This window comes from Scomber scombrus, chromosome 10 (assembly GCF_963691925.1).
Source record: "Scomber scombrus chromosome 10, fScoSco1.1, whole genome shotgun sequence".
In the NCBI taxonomy this organism is placed as follows: Eukaryota; Metazoa; Chordata; class Actinopteri; order Scombriformes; family Scombridae; genus Scomber; species Scomber scombrus.
Window position 1 is genome coordinate 21,260,639 of NC_084979.1, and position 26,242 is coordinate 21,286,880.

At 40.2% G+C, this 26,242-nt stretch overlaps 1 protein-coding gene across 1 annotated transcript; it reads right to left on the minus strand.

Moving 5' to 3' along the window:
* Positions 1–1,310: 1,310 nt before the first annotated feature.
* On the minus strand, positions 1,311–25,232 carry LOC133988317 (fibulin-2-like). Its single transcript, XM_062427937.1, has 17 exons — positions 25,123–25,232; positions 21,220–22,670; positions 14,614–14,728; positions 14,057–14,186; positions 12,427–12,628; positions 11,534–11,752; positions 10,658–10,768; positions 9,993–10,094; positions 9,055–9,186; positions 6,406–6,543; positions 5,062–5,202; positions 4,642–4,770; positions 3,936–4,061; positions 3,421–3,537; positions 3,184–3,312; positions 2,676–2,799; positions 1,311–2,394 (listed from the first exon to the last, which is right to left on the minus strand). The coding sequence occupies exons 2-17, from the start codon at positions 22,595–22,597 to the stop codon at positions 2,037–2,039; spliced, it is 3,651 nt and encodes a 1,216-aa protein (XP_062283921.1). The 5' UTR covers positions 22,598–22,670; positions 25,123–25,232; the 3' UTR covers positions 1,311–2,036.
* Between the last annotated feature and the right edge of the window lie 1,010 nt (positions 25,233–26,242).

The window sequence follows — 26,242 nt, forward strand, 5'->3', positions numbered from 1 at the left end:
ATATCCGTAGAAAGATATTTGGGATTACTACACGACAGGCTACCTGCTCTTCTTTAGTGCACTGACCTTGCAGTACTATATCTGTCTCTTCTGTGACTGGCCAGTCCCATAACTCTCTAACAGCCCTTCTTCCTTTCAACAGGACATTTCATAACTTCCTGTCGGTGTCACTAAACCCATAATAGATGTGTGTATCTTCCCCTGTCTGGGATGCGTGATTCACTGTCCCTGAAACACAGCACCACCTAATCTTGAAGAGCAGATAAAGCTAATTAGGGGAAAGAGACATCAATCACAGCTCTAGGGCTTGTTCTGTATTGTGCATACCAACAGTGGCATCCCAGTCATTGGGTGTGTTTGAAAGCTTGAGCCAGTCATACACACATAGCTATTATTATGAGTTATGTCAGGAGGAACATCTCAGACTTTGAGAGCTGTATTGATTGTTTTCTTGGGACTAAACAGCTGTTATCCATTTACACAATGCAGGGAGTAAGAGGACTAAAATTAGTGACGAAATCAGAGAAATCTCTTTTGTTGAAATGACCTTCGACAGTATAACTCATCTGAGATAACAGAAAACTGGCAAGCAGCTCTGTTTGGATGTGCAACATGCATTAATACTGCTGTCATGAAGACACACACCCTTTCCGATGATTACAGCAGGTCTGAGAGGTTCACTGAACTCATCCCCTTTGTACATACGGTTTCTATATTTAAATTTGGTTTAAAGTTCTTCTAAATTAATAAGAAATTTGTGAACCATTCCACGTATTTTTTGAGACTACTCTGTTGTATACACTAATGTTGCCAAGGGAGAAAGGCAAAATATAAGAGTGTAGGACATCATTCATCCTGCAGGTGGGAGTGTAACTCTTTCTATACTGCTAGAGCAGATGGCGTTATGCTGTGTGGTGCCCACAAGATGTTACGCATAAATATAAGAAGATTATAATACTTTATTTTAGAATAAATACAAATCATTTTATTAGCCACCATAAAATGTGTGTGCGTCACATTGAGGTGTGTTGATGGATGACGCTTATGTTGAGTTCACAAGCAAGGTGTGAACAGGTATGTAAATAGGCATGTATATTTACTGTGTGGCATGCCCTGACAAGAATAGATTATATACTTTAACAGCTTCACTGAAGAATAATGTTCACTATATTAAGTGCATCAGCAGGAATTCAGTGTGTTTGGTACATAAAAACAAAAATCAAACAAGTTTGTCAAGAGAAAATGGCTGATCATAAAACAAAAACACACACCACACTCCTCAAGAAATAATATTCCTCTTCATAAATATAATTAGTCAATACTCACCAAACCACATTGGTGTGTTTTAATATTTTACTAAAATACGTTGCTGCTTATGAATCAAGCATAAAAATATGATACATCCATCCATAATGTGTCTGATTACAGGGATACAAAAAAATACTATATAGAGTAATATTAAATTAGTTATAAAAATACTTCAAAGACAAAACAAAAACAGCAGCGCAGAGTAACAGAAAAGAGACATGGAAACTCTCATAATACAATTTCACTGTGCTTTCACCACAGTGTTATCAAATCACACATCGCCATCTGATAACTGGACGATATGAGAAGGAAACCAGGATAGTACAAGAGAGCTGGGCAGAAGGTACAGTAGAAGTTGTCTGTTATCATTTTTAGCTTTACTCACATATGGTTAAGATAATACAAAGGCAAAATGCTTTGTTATGGGGGTATCTTCGTTATGGTGTTTTAACAAAGTTTATATTTTAGATTCAGATTTTTGAATGTGTTTGTGTTTTCTGAGCCATGAGAAATAATAACATTACTAAAACTGGCACAAAGCAGACAGCTTCTTTCTGAATATTCTACTACTCTTACAGCAGTCTTTTGCTATTTATTTCAATTGGACATACGCAGGATTAACTACTAAACCCCATCATAACAGACAATGGTATATTTATGACATCGTTAAATAGTGATATGAAAAGTCATCCTGAACTGGTCCATAGTGGCCACAAATGAGCCAACTGTTAGAGTGAGCTGGCTGTGATGAAGACGTAAATCCTGGCCTGGAAAGTGGTAAACGTCCCCTGTCTCCAAAGCTTCATCTCTGCGTTAATCAGGAAATCCCTCGGACCGTCAACCTGTCGGTGTAAGTACACAGCGCCCGTGTATGCATTCAGCTTGCGGGTGCTGAAGTAGTTCTCCTCATTTCCCTGGGTGATGCTGACAATAACGTTGTCTCCAGAGTAGGCAGGGGAGGGTCCAATGCGGAAGATCTGAGCAGGGATGACGATGTTGGACTGGAAGCTGAGGTAGTAGTAGGTGATTCTCAGAGGTGAGTTTTGACACTCCAGATAGTTGGGGCAGCTGATCCGTTCACAGCGCCTACAACGGTTACAGGAAAGGGAGATGGAAGATAATAGAAGAGAAGAGATAATCATCCAACACCTTTAAACACTTAAGGCTACAGTATGAAGTGCTGTGAAAATGATGAAACATTGCATAATCAAATCTCCAAAAACAAAGATAAAGCATATCTTAGATAAAGTATAATTATCCAATCTAATATCCATTACAAAAACATAACAGAATGTCAACCCCTTGAAAGATCAGTGAAGCATCATATTGAACACTAGTGTGCTTTTTGAAATGATTTTATCACTTACGTGTCGGAAACTTTGCGGTAGTTTGTTGGACAGCTGAGAGAAAGGCAGCGGTACCCTCCTTGGATGTTGTAGCATGTCTCAGCTAGAGAGCAGTTATGGGCCCCTGTGGCACACTCATCAATATCTAAAACACAGTTAATGCACAAAGGCTGGTTTACTGCCTGGAGAAGAGGATATGTGTTAGTCACAGGACAATTGAACTTGGGGGAAAAGCCTCATTGCTGAAACATGTAAGACAAAATTGTGTCCTTGTACAGGAAAAGAATTGCTCAAGTATCAAATTCAAATTAGCATGACAAGATCTTTAGGCCAATAAAGTTTTATAGACTGTGTAATTACTGAGCCAGTGTAAAAGTACCAATTATATTTATCAGAGCATAACTATTACTGTACACTCTAGAGTTAAATGGGTGCAGAGTCATTTTTAAAATCTACTTCAGAGCAGAGCTCAATGAGGCACACTTGCAGTATAGAAACTACAGTACAGTATACATATATATGTTTTCACCTCTGCAGGAGCGTCCATTTGGTGACATGGCATATCCATATTCAGGACAAGCACACTGGTAACTGCCAGCAACGTTCACACACTTATAAGTACACAGGTGGCCAATTCTCTGGGAGCATTCGTCAATATCTGGTTGACAAGAAGGAGGTAAATCATGTGAAATTGATTCATTAACTTGTCTGAACATAAGCATGGTATAAACATGGTATTTGTGATGTGTAATAGAGTGTGCCCCACCTTCACAGGTGTGCCCGTCCTCCCTGAGGTAGTAGCCCTGTCTGCAGTAGCACTGGTAGGAACCGTAGATGTTGGCACACTCCTGACTGCATGGGTTGGCCAAACACTCATTCAAATCTGGAGATTAGATGTTAGAGCTCATTAATGTCACAGTTCGTTTGAGCAAAGGGTTTTCAATATTTTTAGCCTAACATATAAACAAGATGTTGTTATAAAGCCAATTATGTTTTTACTGGCTTGTGCTTCAAGGCATTGCATGATATACAGTATAATAGATCAATACCACTAACCACCATCCCTCTTCAGCAATATGCTGTGCAGTGGCCAGGTTTATCTGCACTGTTCATACACACACACACACACAAGCCTGGTCCACCCACAAACACATAATGTACATAGACACAGGCATATTTTCACGCACAAATTCACAAAAACATACAACGACAAGCACCAGCACGCACACATTGATGCACACACACCCACTTAAGCAGACATTTACACACACACACACACACCTTCACAGTTCTTGCCATCGCCGGATAAGCGGAAGCCAGAGGTACACGAGCATTCATAGGAGCCTGGGGTGTTCTCACAGGTCTGGGCACACAAGCGTCCTGGGTAGCGCCAGCACTCATTTACATCTAAGAGGAAGAAGCAGTGTCATCAGACCTCTGTGAGTGTGTATTGCATTTGTGTGTTTGCATCCATGCATGCAAGCGCTAGTGTGCAACCAAGCATGTGTGGGTTCAATGACCTACACGGCCGTGTACGTGCACATGCCTGTGCGTGTTTGTGTGTATGTCAACGACAGTGTGATGTGAGGCGACCAGCTGCTTGCTGATAGTCAAAACACTTGAGCAGAGTCCATTATTATGAGAGTCACAACACAGTGAATCACAAACAGAGGGAGCAGCAGCAGGGGCATAACAGAGTACTCTGCAGCAGGAGACGTGATCGGTAACCCAGTGGCCACCGCAGGATAAAGCAGCAGAGCCGAGGAAACAGCAGCAGCTCTCCAACCGTAGAATAATAAACAAGGGCAGCAGAGGAGGCAGACAAAGAAGAGGGGTTACTGTACAGTAGTCCAATAGAGTGATAAAGCAATGAACAGGGATAGGAAGGAAAGGCGAGAGCAGAGTGAAACAGTGACCGTTTAGGGAAAACACAAAACATGAAAAGCTCTAAAACATCTGATGATGATGTGTATGACTTCCAACATACCTACACACATCCTCCTGAAAGAGTCATACTGATAGCCTGTCTGGCATTCACAACGATAGGAACCAGGCAGATTGTGGCATAGCTGGCCTTCTCCACATCGATGCAGACTGGTCTGACACTCATCCACATCTAAAAAACACACAGAAAGGATGAAGAGATGCAAATAATTCAAATAAAATCATTCAATTTTTTATATAACTCTCCACTTTTTGATTATCTATTTTATTGTGTACATGATCAAAATATCTCTGTCACTGTGTAACGTCTCTTGCCTGTATGCATTACATGTCGTGCTGTCCTTAAGTTTATATATATCAAATATGATTGCATGTTCTTCATATGTTCTTCACATCTCAAGGGGCTATCCATTAATAAATGTGTTATATAATTTGTTATATATGTAACAACTACTAATCTTACCGATACATCTGCTTCCATCAGGACTGGCATGATAGCCACGGTTACATATTATCTTCCTCTGGCACATGTAGGATCCCACTGTGTTGATGCAGTTAAATCCTGAACTACATGGCTGGACCACAGCACCACACTCATCAATGTCTGGTACAGAGAGAAAGAAAGAAAGAAAGACAGAGAGATAGAGGGAAAAAGGAGAAAAGGGAAGACCCAAAGGCACTAAGGCAAGGCATGGGAGACCAGAGGGCAGCTCTTTAGCCACGCTGCTATATCAAAGCAAACACACATCACACAGTGGCATTCCCGTGGATAACTTTGTTGTGTGTGTGTCTGACATTTTCTCATTTCTCAGAGCATTTCTTTTACACTCCTTTTACAGTGGCGTTGGCTGCCTCGACATGCCCCAGTTCCTGCCCCTGGGGGCTAATTCCACAGCATCAGTTTGTACTGGAGGAGGACAGAGGATTGGCTTTTATCCACCCCTCTGCAGCCCCTAACAGCAACCACTCTGATCTTCCTGTCTGTGTGGCATTTAACCCCTCTGTCACTGCCGCCCTGCTGTTTCACCTGTGCAATGCACAACCCTGTGTCCAAACGGACAATGATTCATCTGTGGGGAAATTTTCTGCCTGGCCTTGCTCAATCATCGGTGTTTAAGAACAAGACAGAACTACTACTGGCTGTTCTATAAAACAAGGTTAAAGAACCGTGGTTGCTCGTTATATTAGATTTAACCATTAAATATTTTCAATAAACTCAATGAAGATTTTCAATTTCAAACAAACATTTAACAGCTCATTCCCTCTATAAATTCAAAAACAAATAATTGTTTAATTTACACCTCCATACATTTTTCCCTCAATCTTTGGCCCTTAGGAAATAGCACTGGAATAGACATTATTTCAATACTCACATGCCCATATGTACGTTGAAATAGCTTTTGGTCACTATAATCATACCTCCTTCCTTAAATGGGCCATAAAAAAGATCCCTGCCTAATTTAACTGTAAGAGATGGAAGACAAAATCCAAATGCATCGCAAGGTTCAGTGGAGGGTAATATGAGGCTTAAGCTAATATGAGTCAAAACAAATGGGTATTTTTCAAAGTTACTTTTCTTTTTATATAGAAACCCTACTTTCTGTTTCTTTTCCGTAGAGGGTGATTGCTTACTGAGCAATGATGGAGGAACAGAAAGAAGAGATGCCTTCATAGTCATTATGGACAGGAGGAATGATTAATGCAACTAATAACTCTTTAAATGTCCATGTAGGCATGTGGGACAGACTTGAAAAAAATGTGAACATATCTTTTAACAATTATGTCAGTAAAAAAGGAGGTATCCTACCAATACAATTGCCCTGTGTGTCCTGGTTAAAGCCCACAGGACAGCTGGGTTTTGGGTCACACCTGAATGAGCCCTCAGTATTCACACAGTCAAAGCCAAGCCCACAGTTATGGCTCCCCTGCTCACACTCGTTGATATCTGTGGAAGAGGATGAATAAGTGAGCTAATGAGGACTGAAGAAAAGATTAATTGCAAATAACACACAAATCAAACATCATTAGTTTCAGTCTAATAGTCCACTGGATGTGTTAACTACGCTGCATGCTGCATATATGTAATCTGATATTTCACCACTGGATGGCACTGTGGTTCAATGGCAGATTGTAAAAGTCACTTCCATTAAGACGGTCTTGCTGCCAGTAGTCTAGTGGTTACTCAAAAACAAAAGAATCGTATTACGATTTAGGAATATTATCTTAACTAATCACTAATAACTATGACATTTTTTTATTATAACGAGAAGATTACCTCTAATGAGTAAAACCAGCAGGACATCCTGTGTTGTATGTGATAGAATATCTACCCCTAGAGTCCTATAACACCTGTCTGCAAAGGGATTTACCTCCTATCAATCATCCTTCCACATCTGTTGACATAGTAAGAACCAGAGCTGGAGGGAAATCACAATCTCAAAACAGCACAAATTGTGGTGCACATGGTAGGTGTGTGAGTGCATATTGCATGAGTGTCTCATGTTTTCAAACAGGCCTGCAGTATTTCACCATTATAATTGCTATATATAGGCCTAAACCAGCTCTGGCAGGCAGCCCTGTGGATATAGGGTAGATCTCTAAACAGCAGATAGTGATTGACCATCTTGCTCCTGACACAAGCCTGGCAAAGTCTGCAAGGGCTGAGTATACCTAACACAGACGAAGACAAAGAGAGAAAAGCCAGGAAGCAGGATAGATGTATGTGAGATTTGCAGTGACCTCCCTATCAGTGAAGCCAAAGGACTCAAAGAGCCTAAATAGGTCAAATAGTCCACTTACTGTACAGTTTGTGAGAATTTTTACTTATGGCGAAGTCACTACAGATCTTTGCTTGCCATGCCATGCATTGTAATTTTCAGAACAATTTAGTTATTTTTTATTACTTTGTTTTGTGGATTTTCAATATAACTGAACTTGTAATTTATAGGCGTATAAAACAACACATTAAAAATTACAATACAACAAAACAGATAGATAGATAGATAGATAGATAGATAGATAGATAGATAGATAGATAGATAGATAGATAGATAGATAGATAGATAGATAGATAGATAGATAGATAGATAGATAGATAGATAGATAGATAGATAGATAGATAGATAGATAGATGGAGTGGAGAGGAGTGAGTGAGGGAAGACAGTGATGCTGGTGTAGATGAGGTGGTCTCCATCATTAGCCAAGTTGGGGGTGAGAATAATTCAGGCTACACGAGTTGCACTATACTTGCACAATCACACTTGTTATGGTTAAAAATTGTTTTAAGAAAATATAAACATTTAGTCACTCTTGTTTTGTTTATTTATTATAATTTTTATGATCATTTTTTGGCCTTACCCTTACTGCCATGCTTTGGGTGATGTTAACAGGAAGTGCATTGAGTCAGTGAGTGAGTTTTGGTAATATTGTATGTGGACGACATGTCAATATGACACTGAGAAGAAGCAGTGTGATTTTTGATGCAAAAATCTTGGTGCTGAGTATTAAAGATAGCACAATTAATTCCTGGTCTTAACTGAGTCATTTTGTTTTCAGCCCAACTGGTCAAGCCAGATGGCCGCCCACGTAGAGCCTGGTTCTGCTCGAGGTCTCTTCCCGTTAAAGGGGAGTTTTTCCTTGCTGCTGTCTCCAAGTGCTTGCTCATGAGGGAATTTTGGGTCTCTGTAAATGAAAGAGTACAGTCTAGACCTGCTCTATGTGAAAAGTGCCCTGAGATAACTTCTGTTGGGATTTGACGCTATATAAATAAAATTGTCTTGACTTGACTTGATTATGTTTAGAGGAAGGAGAGGAACACAATTCAGTTTCTCCCTGTGTGGTGACTTTGTGAGAGCTGTTTGGAGGCTCACGGTTAAACACACTTTCTTGTTAAATGCTCATTTTGCATGAATGAACATTTTTTATGTTCATAAGGAGCTGACGATTAGCTGGGTCTCCTTGCCTGAGCCCACAGAAACTGATCTGCAGTAGCAAACAGTACTTAGAGCACATCTAATACTCATCTTAGGAGCTCTTCTTCCTGAACATTGCTGCTGCAGGCCCAATTTATGATGCATGGAAATAATGAGACGTATTGGGAGGTTTATTACTGCAAGTTGGGCACCATCTACAGAAAGAATAGCTAGGTAGTTCTTTGTACAAGAAAATACTATGGAAATAGTACTCTGAGTAATATTTATTTATTATTCCCTCTTGTGTGTGTGCTCACATGTGCAATTACATAATAACTGGATGTGAAGAATTTTTTAAAAATCTAATTTTCAATACTTACTCTCAAGGGTGGAATAGGTGATTGTTTGCCTGAACAATGTGCTTTCCTTACATTGTGAACATGTAGTAGTACTAGTACTACTCTCTTGCTGCTATTTACAACATGTTCACTGTGGGTGGAAGTGAACATTTTGATGCTGCTTAACACTGATAAGGTGTGTTGTACCTTCACAAATGTCACTGTTGATCTGGTATCCTGGGGGACAGCTGATCAGTCTCTGACAGATATAGCTCCCTGCAGTATTCACACAGCGCTCATTCAACTGGCAGGCGTGTGCAGACAAACACTCATTTATGTCTGGATGTTGGAAAAGGAAAGAATAAAAGAAAAATGTGTCAGTGCGAAGAAAGATAATGAATAATGAAAAGTGCACAGTAGAAAATGCTGCATAAAAAGGGAGATATGTACAAAAATACCATCATCTGAGCCCTGATGTGTGTCTCACACTCAGAAGTAAGAGGCAGAGGTCAGACCCTCTTCTGAGAGACAGATTAGGGGAAAGGCCACTGGGTATAACATCTACACAGTGAGAAATTTGTCACAACACTGAGCTGCTCTCTGTGTCACCGCCACAGTTGGCTGCTGTCAAGCTGGAGACAGACTGGTGAATATGGCTTATTTAAAGATTTATCCCCACAGACACAGACATATAGTGGTTGCTGATCAGCCACATGATAAAACACAAGGTCCACTGCCACTCTGAGTGGAAATAAAAGGTATAGAGTATGCAGTTGGAAAGATGTATAGTGATAATGCATGGATTGTTGGGATAATCCCCCTGTTAGAAAAAAAAACCCCTTCAGATTCTGGGTTTTTTTTTTTTTTTTTGGTCTGCATCACAGTGTGTTGCTGAGAGTGAAGGGGATTAGGACCGTATCTCCTCTGCAAATCTAGAGGCGCTGATGAGAGAAAAAGACAAATCAGTGGCACATTCTTGCCAAGAAACTCTCCTCGACTGGAACCAAACTCTGGCCGTAGAAGAAAACTGAGCTGAAATTAGAACCCATTCTTCACTTTAGTGATTGCACAAATTTTTCCACATGCTACCATGGTGTGATGTAAGAAAATGTTTTCAGCATTATATCTAAGTTTTAGTTCCTTACCCTCACATGAGCGTTGATCAGACATCAGAGAGAATCCTGGGAAACAGGAGCATTGTGGCCTTCCGCCCACTGGGGTGCACTGTTGTTCACAGGGGCTGTTACCTGCAAATATCACAGTCAGTTCAAATGAAATATACTGTAGTGCTACTCCATACAGTACTTAGGGTGAAACAGAGAAGAGCTTTGTCGGCCTACGTGGGAGACAGTGCAGTATTTTCTGTATTTCCATCTGCTCATTTCCTTTTTCCAGGTTGATCCCTGACCTGGTCATATTGTATTTCCTACTTTTGGCCCACATAGTGGTGGACCTCCACCCTAATGTCATGGAAACCAAACAAGAGAAACAATTGTGACCCTGCACAAATTATGATATGGCAAACTCATGAGAAACGCATGGTTGATGCTGAACACAAACCAGCCTTTGATACCATCTCATTGCTTTTGTTTGACATTTGCTTCACAATAACATTTCATGGAAATGACGAGTTTGAAATAATAACATGTCAGTCTATGGCAGCCTGCGCGGCTTCTCTTCTAAGCATGTTCAATTACATCAAGATGCATGTTCCAGTCACTGATTTAAATGTAACGATGAATGAAAGTGCTCATAGTGAGCTGTCAGGCCTGTAGCTCCCGCTCCCCTCATTAAGCCGTACTTGTCTAACCTTCACAGGGGTTGAGTGGGACAGAAGGTTGGGTGGGGATTGGAGGGGGTGAGATGGGCTCCACCGCCACTCTGTCATCTTCCTTCAGTCTGTTCTCCTCTTCCACCGTCTCTGCAGAAGCACGAATAATCTCATCACAGGATCGTGGCATACACTGTAATCAAGAATTCTACCTCTGCCATCCCTTGCAGCCTTAGTTAAAGGCTTAAACCATGTGCAATTCCAGCGTTTTCATCTAACGATATGAGGCTAGCAGCTAGATGAAAGTTGTAACAGCAGTGAAGGTGAGACAGGAAAAAACATAGCCTGCAGACAAACATTTGGGTTTATTAGTGAGCCCCATCCCTCACTGTAATTTGCAGAGAGCTCTGGCTTTCTTAGTATCCTGTTGAGACAGGCTTGCGTCGGTGAAAGCCACTGTTGATTAAAGTCTGGTACACTGCAGTAAAGTCACAGAGCATTACCTGAAAATAAATCTCATACTGTACATCTGAGCAGACCTCCTGTTTTAAGCTTGTGCAAAGAATGTTTTTCAAACAGTGAAAATGTTAAACTGGAAAAGCTTTTTGAACAACAGTAGAGGTGTGGTTAGTTGAGCATCGCTGTCAGTCCAGGAAAGGGATGCAAGTGTGTGATTTGAATAACTATTATTAGGCAGTATCAGGGCTTGCAGACAGGAAGGAACTCAGAGACAGCAGGAAAATAATACACTATGAATGCATAGACAAACTACGATAAATGGGGTCTTCCTGACGGGAATGCAGACTGTAAATCAAATTTCAAAAGAGAAAATGGCAGACAGAGTCCCTTCCCTGTTTACTAGCATCACTGGAAATGTCTGCCAGCACTGTATGAGATGGCTGGTCTTTGCTTTACCTTGTGCACAAGTGAAAGCGTCCTCTTGCAGCACGTATCCAGGGAAGCACTCACAGCGGAACGAGCCCGGCGTGTTGATGCATCTGTGGTGGCAGATGTTGCCTTCATATATCAGGCACTCATCCATGTCCTCCACCTCAACAGGACCCTCCACTGCATTCTCCCCGTCCCGCTCCTCACCGATGGAGAAGGCCTCATTAGGATACAGGCTGTCAGACACTACAGCACAAGGAGAGAGTGGCTGTTGTTCTCACGGCCAATAAAACTGTATAATGATATGAATAACTAAGTTTAAAATAGTGACATACATTTCACTAAAAGAAAACACATTTTAAATGTAATAATTAGTGACAAGGATCATTTCTTGCTTTGTTTGTTTTTATTGTAATGTGTATTTTTTATAGAGATAAATACAAGGCATCAACCATTTCCACATACCACATCATTCATATCCTAAACAAGTTGCAACGCCCTTGATGGGCTCTCATAAAAACATAAATTTAAAATGAGCCAAGTTTTCTGGCTCATAGTCAAACCAAATCTTGAAGAACATTACTTTACTTACAAAAACTGAAATGAATGCAATGTGAAGCAGGCAGGTACTACATCTCTTAGAGTTATAGTAGAGATGGGTGAACTGGGCCATTATACTTTGCCCTGGGAGGCGACTGAGGAGCATCATTTTTCAGCATGGCTGGGGTGGGGGGGGCTTACTACAATGCTTCTTTTAACAGCGACCATAAAGAAAATGGATTGTCTTTGCTTTAAATCTGTACTTTTTACTGGCACTGCATCAGTTATATGTCCCCACCCAACACTACCCCCTCCCTTGACAAGAAGCTTGTAATGCATTTCAGGGTTTGTGTATTTGTGTGTGAATTTGTTGACAATACCTTTTTTCGGAGGTGGAGTGGAATCGAGAGCAGGCCTCTCTCTGACGACGTGCCAGTCATCTCGATTCCCCTCCCACCTCTCCTCTCCCTTGCAGCAGGTGAGGAATATGTGTCTGCAATGGAAGCCCAGGTGCTGGTGGGCTTCACAGCGGTGCCCCTCGCGGCGGAACTGCAGCCCAAGAGAGCAGCAGCCACAGCACTCCTGAAGATGAAACAGTCAGTCTTTACACACATGTAATCATGGATCATGTAGTTGTTACATGTGAAAATAAAAAATAAAAAGTCTGCACTCACTGGTCCAAACTATATGCAACTTTTGTTTTTAGGTAATCCAGCATTATGGCACTGATGGCTCACCATAGCCATGAAATTTCGTACAAATGTTCATGTTCCCCCGAGGAAGAATCCTACTGACTTTAATCATCAAAAAATGTCCTTTAGCACCAACATAGGGTTGACATTTGCGATTAAGTGAAATGTCTTGACAACTATTTGATGAATTGCCATGACATTTCGTGCACATATCCACAGTCGCCAAAGGATGAATTGTAGTAACATCTCCTGCAAAACTAATGACATTTCCATCCACTTCAGCTGCACTTTGGATTTAGTGCTATTTAGAAAATGTTAGCATGCACACTGTGATGGTGAACATTTTTACACACTTGCTAAACATCAGCATGTCAACAATATCATAGGGAGCACATAAGAAAGGCTTACGTTAGCATTCATCTCGAAACTCTGCTGTGTCTAAATAGCCTCACAGAGCCATTAGCATGGCTGCAGACTCTTAGTCTGTCTTAGTCTTGTGCAATTGAACTTTGATTGTTAGATCCTGCTGCTCACAGAGTCTCACTCTATTTCCCTGTAGCTCTCAGCAAGATCACCACTAAGAGTGCACGGGGGCATGTTGAAACATTAAACTGAAGTAATGACCTCTGTGATGTAGTGTGGTTGTAGAGGGCATAATATTACTACATCTACAGGGGTCCTACAAATGGTGGTGAAAACCAAAATTTAACAGCTGTGCTGCCGCAAAGAGTCGATAATGGCCCCATGCGGCTTACAGGCCTCCTAGTAGGCAAGTACGTTTCCTTCAACATGCAGGGCAGGAGGCAAATGAGTGGCTTTGGGAGTCTGGATGAACACAATACAGTTACACCATGACTTGACCCTCGCGGAGTGCCATTATAGTCTAAGGTCTGCCACTGCTACTGTTTTACCACATCAATTATCAGAACATGTTTCCACAAATTCAGAGAGGTCAAAACAATTGACATCTGACATTTCCAATTGCTCAAGTCTTCTTTGAAGATGGCAAAGCTCGTAGGACGGTGGGAATTTTCAGTTGTAATTGGCTCTAAATCTTATACCTAAATTAAATAAGGTAATTGAATGACCAGGAATTGGCACCACAGCAGTAAACCTCAGAGGAGATGAGAAGTATAAAGTTGCTCAGATGCTGCATACAGACTTTTCCCGACTGCAGACAAGTGCCATCTACACATGTTTTCAATTCCACTGTGACTAATGCAGGCTTAATTTGAAATTTACAGTGTCATTAGGTTTGAATGCGAACCCAGTGAACTGTGTTTGCCCTTTCCTGTTGTATCTGGTCATAGATACTTGCCTTGTAGGAATCGATCCCACATTTATCGCTGGCTTCCTGTTCGCAGATATTTCCCCCTCTGGCTGCATTAATTCCAGCCAAACACCGACTTTCTCTCAGGGAACCAAAGCAGCACTGTTGTTGGGCAGTCCTGGCAAAGAAAAGCACACAGGAGAATGGACTGCAGAAGTGTTTGGACTGCAACCGTGGCCCTACAGCAACGAGTGGGCTGGCTATTCTTCCCTCAAGAGCTACTACAGAGCTGACTGTGTTTTTATGTTTCTTTATTTGATTTAAGTTTTTTTTTTTTTAATAAGGTGCTGTGCTGTGGAAATTTTGATCATTTACCAGTCAAAGCCCTGAAGACATTCAGTGATTCCAAAGAAAAATATTTTTTGTGATTGATCTTGCAAGAAAACACACCATCATTTCAAAATTAACATTTTTTTAATTTCTTTTACACATTTCATTAATGTTACCTTTCCACAGAGGGCTATTAAAGATGATTTGCAGTGTGATGAATTTAATTATAAGAATTAAGTTAAATGATATGAATGAGCGTTTAATAATGGCCTTACCAGCAGATGGAGTGCCTATCTTTAGTGGGTGGCTCCATGTTGTTACAACGACCATTAGCTGAAGCCCATTTCTCCCCTGTCTCACAGCAGGTCTTCATCAGCTCCTTGGCAGACACTGTAATGAAACACAAACACCCACGTCCAGATTTATCCCACCGAGTGCAGCCAGGGTTTCAAATGAAATAATGGTTGCTATGTGAATTCAGCTGGAATAGGTTGGTTAGCATGTACCATCACAGAGATGCTTAAAGTGTATTTGAAGTGGAACTGAATTTCATCTCTCGTAGAACGCTTGTCTCATAGAAACAGACTTAGAGCTGGCTTTGGTGACGACACACTGAGAATAGCAAGTACAATCTGTGTTTTCTTTTCAGACTCCTTGACTCTGCTTTCACTTTCATTGGCAGAGAGGAGCACGAAACCCTAGACTCTAAAAAAAATTTACCTTTGGAGTAAAACTATCCTTTTTTCTTACATCCTGGCTAATCAGAGCTGGAGCAAAGGAAAGAGTCGCACATTAGCACTTCATCTCAAACTGGGTCATGGCACAGATGGAGCAAAAACACATTATCCAGTTTACAGGGAAAATATATACGTGTTACTTCAATAACAGGGCAGCGCATTCCAGCTTTGATTTCTGGCTCCTGTGTTACTGTAGAAGACACGACTCATGACATTTATGTTCTCAAAGTTACGGGACAAAATATTCGTAAAAATGGATTTACACAAAATAAAATTATCTAAAGTTTTATGTGAGTATTTTGTGTTTTCCCCTTACCAACTGTTTTAACTTATCCAGTCTTATCACCATAATAACAACATATCAACCATAATTAACCTTATATTTGATGGAGAGTGTTTGTTTTATTGTTATGTTTTATGTGATTGCACTGGCACTCACTGGATTTATGACTATAGTACATGATCATGATAGGCCCATAGTGAATATACAGTATATTTGATTATATGTACAAGCTGAGGTATAGTATAGTAAGTGTGTGTCGTCATTCCAGCTGTAGCACATATGCAAAGAGATAAGACAGATGGAAACTGATTTTAACGAACTAAGAGAGTCTACAATTATGCTAGTAGCTGTGTGAAGCAGTACTGTCTTTGGCTCAGCAGTGTTTTGAGCTAAATGCAAAGAATGATAAGATGCTTGCAATGACAATGCAAACTTGTTTAGAGGTATTATATGTACCATGTTAGTATGCTCACATATGCCAAGTAGTGCTACAAGTGCAGATGAGGCTAATGGGAATGTTATTAACTAAAGAAAATTTAAAAAATGACCTGATTATGACAATAGATAAAAAGTTAGTGGATCACCAAATCTATTAGAATGCATCCTGAGAGGGAACATAAATACTGAACCCAATTTCATAGCAATCCATCTAATAACTGTCAAGACTTTTCAGTAAAAACCAAAATGTCTGATGAAAAGTTCTTCGGATCACCTCAGATTTGGATTAGGATTCATCCTCCGGGAACCATGAATGTCTTTATACTCCAAAAAAAAAACATCAGAGAAGCCATCTAAAATTAAACAACACATTTCTTGTATGATGGTCACTTTAAGCCTTAAAAATGATGGTGAAAGTCATAACGAAGAAAGACCACTCACAAATCTTGTTGCAGTTCTAAACAGATGAAGCTCAGCACAGTCATCAGACACTGCCCAAGGCCATTTTAGCATTTGAAATTCTACATCCACTTTATTTTTGTTGAAATACCTCTCCTCAACTTACCTATATATAATAAGAACAAGGCAATTACCCAGAACAGAGCAAGTGACGGCTGCGGTGTGCATAATTTAAAGGTTTAGAAATGAGAAAATGTAAACCTTGAAAGGTACAATGACTCTTTGATACAAAACTACAGTATCTGCATCAGCCACACATTTAAACAAGTCTCTTTGAACCTGACAGGATATATTGTATATTAAAAGACAGAACATAATTATTCATCCTTCTTCTTTTTGCCACCCATTCATTTTCTCCAGGTGTAATCAGCTCACTTGTCATGAACATTACTTAAATTTGCTCCATATGTCTACCAAGAATGTGGGATGTATACAGAGTTAGAATACATACAGTTCATGGCCATGTTTACTAAGGATTAAGTAGAGGAATCAGCAAGGACTTTGGAGAGAGGGTGCATTTCACCAAAATAGCTGCTGGGTATGAAAACAATGATAAACTTAGCTGAGCTATATCTGATCTCTAACCAGGTCTCTTCCTGTCTCTTTGACATACCTTCTAATCAAGACTATATAGCAATTTGTGCCATTCAGCTGTGCAGTAATTAGCTAAGTTGATTTATCATGTTAGCACAATGGAGGTCTCAGATGCAGGCTTGAAAGGTGGCTGAGGAACATCTCTCTCTCCCAGGCCTGTCATTATATCCGTCCATTAGACTAGCATTAACACCAGATGGTTTGCTCTTGTCCAAATCCAAAACTGGTGACATCACACTCTCTGAAAATATGGAGCTTGAATAACAACCAAAAAGGGCAACTCTCAACATGTCTGGAGGTGTAATAAAGCAGTGTGCTGCCACTAATCAAAGCACATGTGTCATTTCTTTTGTGGACTTGGCAGTGATTTACAATACAGGTGGGCTGGCGAGAACAGGACCAACAATGTGAATAACAGCACATGCCAAGGGTCCATGACATCTGAACTCATGTGGTTGAACATGTGAGATGATTGATGCTGAAAGTTTAAAAGCATGTCCGTGTTTGAGTGTATATGTATGTGTGAGTGTGCAGTCCTGTGTTAAGCTCAAGGAGTGACACAATGTTCTTCTCACCTTCAACATGAGTACTTGCAGAGATATCTTGCCTTTGAACACACATAATCACTGTCCAAGAGCAGCTGGCTGTGACATAACAGGGAGGACTCTCCTGCTGTCACCATGACTTCATTTCTAGTTCGGCCAATTCAGGTTTCAATTATTGACGACTTTTGTCTTAATCTCCCTGAGACTGTGAGCCAACAGTCGTGTAATCCATCTTTTTGTAGTCTTAACTGGGGTTAAAGTTAGTTGATGCAAACCCAGAGGGCTTGCCTTAGTCTTTGATGGTTTCACCCAGTAACTTCCAATCCAATTACACCTCCTTGTGGTTAGATAACCTGAATGAAACACTAAAATACACACTGACAGGACTTGCCACTAATGATGAACTGATTTATTGAGATATACTGTATAGCTTGCGTTTCCTACAGTTGCCACATGTGTTCCTGACACACATAAGCATGGACACACCTACAAAGTTTTGTAAACTGTTTACATTGCAACATCAGCATTAGAGTAAATTGGTTGGGTATATTCAGCTACATGTCTCTGACAAAATATCAACCACAGTCCTGTAATTTGAACCTGTTTCCCATTGCCTTATTATTCCTTATATATTCCAAGGTGTGTTCACAAACCAGAACACAGGAAATGTGCTTATTTCTTGCCAGCGGAAATCCATCCAAATCCTGAATTGGATCTGATTGACAAAAATAACACTGATCCCAAAGAAATATTGCCTAATTGGCAGTCCCGTTAGAATTATTGGACTACTTTCAGCCTTGGAAATCGTTATATCAGTGAAGGATAAACATGAATCTATGATTACATATGAAATATACACATAATATATCATAATAATATACATATTTCATATTTGTATGTCTGAACATCTGTATATAGCTGCACTTTGCTCATATGTTAATGACAGAAATGCAGAGACAGATCTGTTATTGTGTTAAGATTTATCACCAATCTCTCTTTACATATACAGTAGGTCTTTTTTATGAGTGGTTTCCTGCATCTGGAGCTGATGTTTTTGAGTCTGACTTCTGAGCAGCATCAGTGACATGTGGATCAGGCAGTTTTTCAGTAAGAACGGGTTTGCGGATTGGAGATGCGCCAAAATTCTTAGAAATGACCTAGAAGGCACCCTAGATTTACCAGCTATCTTCTTCAATCTGCTCTTTACAGTGGTGAAACAGACAGATTGAACTCTCACATGGCCAGCTCTGGAATTCACCCTCCTTTTCATGCTAGGGAAAATTAGATATCTGTTCAGCCAACTCCCATATGCTGCATGTTGTGACAGTGCTGTTGATAAAAACAAGAGCTGCTTCAGTGTTTATCTCCTCAATCCAGATGTTTTCAGAAAACTGTCTTATCAATTTATCCATATCTAACATTCTTCTACATTAGTTCAATATTATAGTTGATGCTTGGAAGGGGAGTTACTGAGATGAGCGTGAGTGGAGGTGTGCTTCAGATGAGATGATTACTGGGAGGACTTGGGAGCCCACAGCCTCATGGGAGACGGGTAATCACACTGGCTCATGAGGGAGCAGTGAGTAGCGTCTGGCAATCAAGCCACAACAGTGGTCTCATTCATCACATGGGTATTATGCCGCTCACAGGTACAACCCCCAAGAAATCCTATACCAGGTTCAGCCTAGCATTAGAAAGTCTAAACAATCCCTTCCCCCTTCTGAGCACACACAACGTCTGGTTGGAAAGGGAGAGGGCAAATGAGCAGGAGTTATTGACTGAAAGTTAAAAAAAAAAAAAAAATTTGGGACGTGTTCCACAAGCAAAGACAGACCATTAATGTTTAGTGAAAAATGGTTGTGTTCTTGTTATGCTTGTTCTTTCCCTCTCCAAATAACTTTGGTATCCTTTGCTAATGGCATCGATAACAGGCATTAGTCAAGGCCTTTATCAGCTGGGTTTTTCCTGTCTGGGCTTTAACATGTCACCGCTCTCGAAATCTCTTCTTAGTCCAATGAACTTCAGTCAGTGTCACTCATTCCCAACACACTGAGGAGCCAGAACAGCTACATCAAGTTCCAGGAAGGAAAAACCTACCTCCTACTTCAACTCAAACCCTCTCCTATGAAGCTATTTACTCACACTGAGGACACATTCAAATCACATCTCACAAACAATTTTACATTTTACATAGACTTGACCTGCCCCTGTAGCACCACTTAACACAATTGTGAATGCCAAACAACAACAGCAAACAGTCAGTTTTTACCTTATATTCTCCAACTTTAAGCTGATGAATGAACTTGACAGGCACTACTGGAGTTCACCCCATACATGCATTCAACATATACTATACATACCTATGGAGGCCAGGTGCTGAAAGGAAAGAAGAGTCCTGACAGGTCTCAACAAAAATAATAGTGTTGTAAAGTAGGTTAACTACACACCTTAAGTGTGCTGTTTGCTGGGGAAAAAAGAAGGAAGAACTCTCTAAATACTAAACCAATTTCTTAATTTAGTCAATGCAGTGATAAGGATGATAAGATTGATAACTTAATTCACTCACCACTTAGGGAAAGTAATATTGTGTCATGAAGCTATAAAATATGGAAGAAATTATGATCAACATTATGATTTTCTTGGCAGGATGTTTGTTAATCATTATTATTTTAGAGACCTGCATAAAATCACCTTCTTCTTTGAAGGTAAAGCAACACAAATTTTGATTATTAAACGTTACTATATGGGATCTGAACAACTTCAACTTCAACTTTTTTCCTGTGCGGTGTAAATTTTAGACATTGTTTCAGTCACTTCATCACTTGCTTTCCATCCAAGTGCCTGCAGAAGATTGGCCTATGTGCCCTGAAGGAGGCTGATTTGTTTGAGAACATGTTCATTACAGGCAGGAGGCACAACGTCAGGGCTCTCATCAGAGCAAAGTAGAGAGAGAAATTGCAATTTCAGCTGCTCTTACAGGACATATCGGATATATTTGTAGTTTAATAATGTATATATGGAACCAGGCTTAATATTACTCTCTATTTGCAAATCTCTAGAGGAATAAATAAACCATTCTCTCAACATGAACTGAAAACGAATACATACTATGTAAAGGGCTTCCCTCTTCTGAGCAAGGTAGATAAACGCTATCTTGGGAAAACAGACTTTCCATGGACAATTGTTTTTCCTGGACCACTGCCAGCTTGAATAGAGTGATTATGAATTCCTCCTCAAAAGACAGGATGTGAGAGAAGGCAGAGGGAGATGTCTTGTGAACAAGTAATAAGTTAACATTGTAACCACTGTGCTATAAATCATCATTATGTATTCTGATGTCAACACTGAATTCATCAAAACATTTTAATGCAACCGACCTCTTGATGTGATATCTCTTTTTTTGCAGTAAATCATTCCTCCTTTTCATTCATACTGGCCCTTTAAGCGATCCCTTCATAATATACTTTCATTGTAAGTAAAATTGGACAAAATCCACAGCCCTCCTCCCATGCTAAAACGTTTTTAAAGGTTGAAGCTTATATGAAGCTTCAGTCGTCCAAATTCCCTCTTTTTGTTACGATCCTTCCACTGCAGTTGAACAGGAAAACACTATCGGGATACAATGAAGGAATTTTTTTACTAAAAACTCAGACGGCTGAGATATTGGATTTTGTCCACCATCACTTACATTGTAAGCACATTTGGAAGGAATCATCTAATGGTCGGTATGAACAGGAGGAATGATTCAAGCAATACAAATCAGTTTCAGTGTTCATATGGGCACCTGATGTTTGTTTTAAGAGAGACTCAAAATATTTTACTTACCATCTGCAACTGCTTCTTCATCCTGAGACTGGTAGTTGTGGAGGGTTTGTGCTTGTCTTTCAGGCTGCTCTCCATCATCCCTCATCCTGACTGGAGGTCTGCTGGTGGGACTGAACTGGATAGTCGGATATAAAGCCTGTTCCTCTTTACCGAGAGGCCGTCTTGGCTCCATTAAGACTTTTTCTTGTTCCTTATTGTTTACAGAGTGGGAGCTGCTTCCCTGACTATGTCTGTGATGACCAGAGTGCCTGCTCCCCTTGTTGACACGGGTAGTGTATGCTGAGTCTCTTAAAGAAGTGTCCTGCACAACTCTGTTTCTGTTGCTGTTGTGTTTAATGGTCCTTTCTCCAATTTCCTGTTGCGGCCTGTGGTTCCCTGTAGTCACTTTCTGTGCTATTGTAGTCGTTAACAATGTTGATGTTTCTTTCTGAGCGCCAGTAGTGGTTGGATCCATGTTATGTGTGATCTCATCCTTGCTGCTCCTCTGTGGATCAGAGCTTTTTTGTGTGTCTCGCAGCTCATGTTTTCTGTCATCATACAAGCTGAAAGATGTGGAGCTTGACTCTGGGTAAGCTGGTAGTACTGTAGTAGATTCCAGTGGTCGGGCCAGATCTTGGATAGTGGAAGACGTTGGCTCCATCAATGTATAGTCATAATCCTCTGTGCCAAAACTGGGTGGGTCTGGCTTATACAGTGGTAGAGAGCTTCCCAGTGCCAGCTTGGAAAATGGTCCAGGACTCGTTTGTCGGCTGTCATGATGGCTGCTAATGTCTCTCAAAGGGTTGTTGTTCTCAGTGGTCGTAACCAACATTGGCTTATTAACACTATGTGGGTCACAGCCGGGGATGGGGGAACACATTAAGTTTCCACCTTCATTTGGACAATGGCAAACCTGGCACTGGTCTATCTGAAAGGAGTGTCCCGCCTCATACTTCTTGTTGCCATGGGAGCAGCCAATTCGCTCACACTCCGGACATCCATCTGCAGGTTGTAAAATGTCGATGCAGTTGGGGGAAATTTCAGGGCAAGGCATAAAATGACAGCTTATCTTCCCTCCTCCCTGGGGACAGGAGCATTCAGTACTTCCGAAATCCACATAGTAAGATTGCCCCTGTGGGACTTTCCCTTTCTGGAAGCCTGCTTGGACACAGTCGTAGTACTGGTAACCCTCACAGACGCAGCCTCTTTGTGTACAGGTGGGACAGCAGGCACCTTTTTCCAAAACCGTTTCGATGCAGTTCTGCAGAACAGGACAGTCCACACCTGTGCAGTCTTTCTGGCTTAAACAGATGTCCACACACAGCATCATCCAACACAAAAACAATGCTGCCCTCTGAACGTTCATTTTGCATGAAAAAGTACAAAAAAATGGAAACATTTCAAGTCTTCAAAGTAAGCTTCTCGTCAGGTTAGATTTGTGTCCAGAGGAGAAAGAATTTGTGTCTTTTAGCCTGTGAAAGTAAACATTGGTTAATGGTATATTTATAGCAGAAAAGTTGTCTGTCATTCAGCTTGATAGCAATCATTTTTTATTATTTTTGGATTTTTTTTCACAGTTATGATCCAAAACACATTTTTTGACTTAATAACCTGTCTGGTTACATTTGACTGCCTGCCAAATATACGTTTTTCCATGCCTACTCTTTTGGCACCACAGGAGATGTAGTCTGTAGTTTATATTTGATTGCACATGGAAATTTGGTCAAAGGTAACGCTGACTGAAGGAAATATGTACAATTACAACCCAACAAAAATGATTAGTTGTTGAAAAAACAATGCTGAAATAACAACACCCTCTTTTATGATAATATAATAGTTTGACATGCAAAAACAGTGTGTTGATTGTGTTTCATAGAGAACTGCTTATCTGAGTTATCAATTTCACTCTCATAAAATTGACTGCCTCTGCTGAATATGGTGGGAATGTTGTGAAAGTCATTTGAGTTCATTGTTAAGTTCTTGTAATAGCTGGTGGAGCAGAAACTGTTTCAGGAAACAGTGCTCTTGTAAGAATAACACACAACTAATTATGTATAAAGTAGAAGCAGTACTTTTATCAGAAAATATGACATGGTGTAATTTATATTTGTAATATAATGATAGGAATGGATACATTGTATGACATTTCTGAGCTTTTCACTGCATGTCACACTGTACAGAGACAGACTGGCAGCACCAAGTCAGAATGTGACAGGCTTGATCCGTGGAGTAAGTGATCTGACTTCAAATCAGAAAGCATATTGAAGACCAGGTGTTTTCTATTTTGTTTTTTCTCCACTGCTTGCATTTGTGCCAGTCGCGGGAGACTTATGGGACATTTCATGCTAAAAGTCTGGCTCAAAATCAGAGATTAACCCAAAGTCGTTCTGCATGACAAACTTGTTTGTAGACATTTCCTCCTGAAGTGTTTCTAGCCAGTTTCAGTCACTTTCCACAGCCTGTTTTGTTATCACATTTTTCCCAAACTACATGTCCTTGGAATAGATTCCCATCAAAAGAGGGGCTGCTACACAAGGCAAAGAATGGTAGATGTTTACATATTACTTCAATGAAAACAGCAAACAGGGCTTGAGGGTCTGGGGATCTTGCTGCAACACACAGCATCTATAGGTATAGTTATTACAGTATAATTTGTCATCTTTTGGGGAAATAAAACAGCCTTTGGGAAGATGGTGCATCTGCATGACTGTGTGCTGATATTGGGAAATCTATTTCCAGTCCATGCAAAACACGTAATGCAACAATTTAGTAAGTTATAACAATAAAATCTGGCGGTCATCAAAATAAATGTAACATCTGTAGCTCTGTCTTCCCTCATAACTCAGGAAAAGCAACAGAGGAACAAAGTGCACTGCAGCTCCATTTAGAGAATCAATGATGTCTTTGTGTGCTGTTGGTACAAAATCATTTTACCAGATCTTGCAGTCTTTCAACTGGCACATGGCCCACTGCTATGGTGACTTACAGTGTTGAACTCATCCCAAAAAGCACCAAAACCCAAACTCTGTGTTTTCCTACAACATTCATAGCAAGTGAAAGGAAAAAATGTAACACAGAGGCTAGTGGGTAATGAAATCAGGTGGCCTGAGCATGAAACCCATCTGTTTGAACCTTTTACATGCCTTGATAGGGCTGTTTTTTATGCATGAAAAATAGTCTGTTGACTTGTTTGTTCAGCTATCAGGGAATGTCCCTCAAAGCATTTCAAACAGGGGCTGTGTGTCTTGTCATCCCAGTAGCCAAAAACTGACCTTTATCCTTTTGCCCACTGTGACACACACACACACACACACACACACACACACACACACACACACACACACACACACACACACACACACAGACACACACACACACACACACACACACACACACACACAGACACACACACACACACACACACACACGGGTAAACATTGTTTTTTTCAGCATCTACTAATTCCTCAACCCATAAGCAAACACGCTGAAACGTGAGTCCTTGCAAACTTCAGTGATGGAAAATGAATTAAAAAACGAGTTGCCTATTTGAGGAAGATATTTTTGAAAGTTTGCTTAAAGTGCATCAATTAATAATTTAATTAACTGTAGTGATCAAACCAGTAAAAATGTTTCAGCGTGTTGAACAAAATTCTGCCTTAGAGGTGCATTCGACATTTGAACTCAGTAGTCGTAAAGGCACACATTATTTAATTCCCTTTTTTGTCAGGCTTTAACCAGAAAAAGGACTTCTACGACACATTACAAAATATTAAAAGATTTCAAATATAATATCACTGATCTCTCAGCGCATAATATAATAATTGTTCCTCTTCTGTTATCTGTCAGGGGAAAATCAAACTGCTCAACGCATCAAATCGTGTACTGATTCCGAGTAATTTATTTATAGAAAATCACGTTGCCTACCTTGTGTCCCTGATCTTGCAGTGCTGGTGAGCTCCTGAAGGAAATTTGTGCGTAAAGTTAAGTTATGCCCTGAGAGCGACTTGGGAGGCAGGGAGCGCCCTCTCTCTCTCTCTTTCTCTCTCTCCCTCTCTCTCTCTCTCTCTCTCTGGAGGGCGGGACAAACTTCCATGGAAATATTTCCACTATTTTAAACGCTTTCGAAATCATTTCACTTACTTTTTCCTCATCAACATTACGAAAAATTACATATTGCTGCATTAGCGGGAAATGCATGATCATCCTGAGGTTAACGGGAATAGCACGGACTCTCTAATAATTGGATACTAACAACATTACAAGACCGTTTAATATTATTACAGTGACACGAAAATCGCACAAATGTTTTTTTTTATTACATGTTCACAGTGATCAGTTTAACCTCAATTTATATCAACACAGACTTCAGTTAGGTGCCAAATTATTGACTGGTGCGCTGTTTAATCCCTGATGCCAACAGGCCATACTGATAAATTAAGCTCATACAAGCTTTATTAAGTATCACATGATGCTGTGATCAGCGATGTGATTAGATTAATCGTGTCACAGTTTTAAAGTTAGACATTTAGTACACTGCAAGTGGTTCAAGTCTCTGTTCTAAAGAGACTGTAGTGAATTTTATCTTTTAAATAACTACGTTTTTTTCTAGTTTTATCTTCAGCGTCATTGAGTAACTAGTGAGAATAGATATAGACAAAAGCTGCATCAGTGGATGAATAGAGCACAGGGGCAGCAGGGCCATTTGCCACTTTGTTTCAGGGGTCTCCCTTGACTAATCAATGACTGAGATGAGTCAGCGGCCCCATTATTAGTTTTCTCTTTTCATTATATTCAAATGCACACAAAGCTGCACAAGTCAAACAATATAAAAACCTCCCACGTTCTCTTGAATGTCTGTCCTGAATGCATGAAATATTTATCCATATCTAATTTACAATTCAGCAAAAAACAAACAAAACAAAACTCACTATTTTCATATTAATGTGCAGTATATACATCAAATCCGTTTTTAAAAAAAGGACATACAGTATCTAACAACCCTCTATATTAAATGTTATCCCAGCCGGACCTATGCCTAGTATTC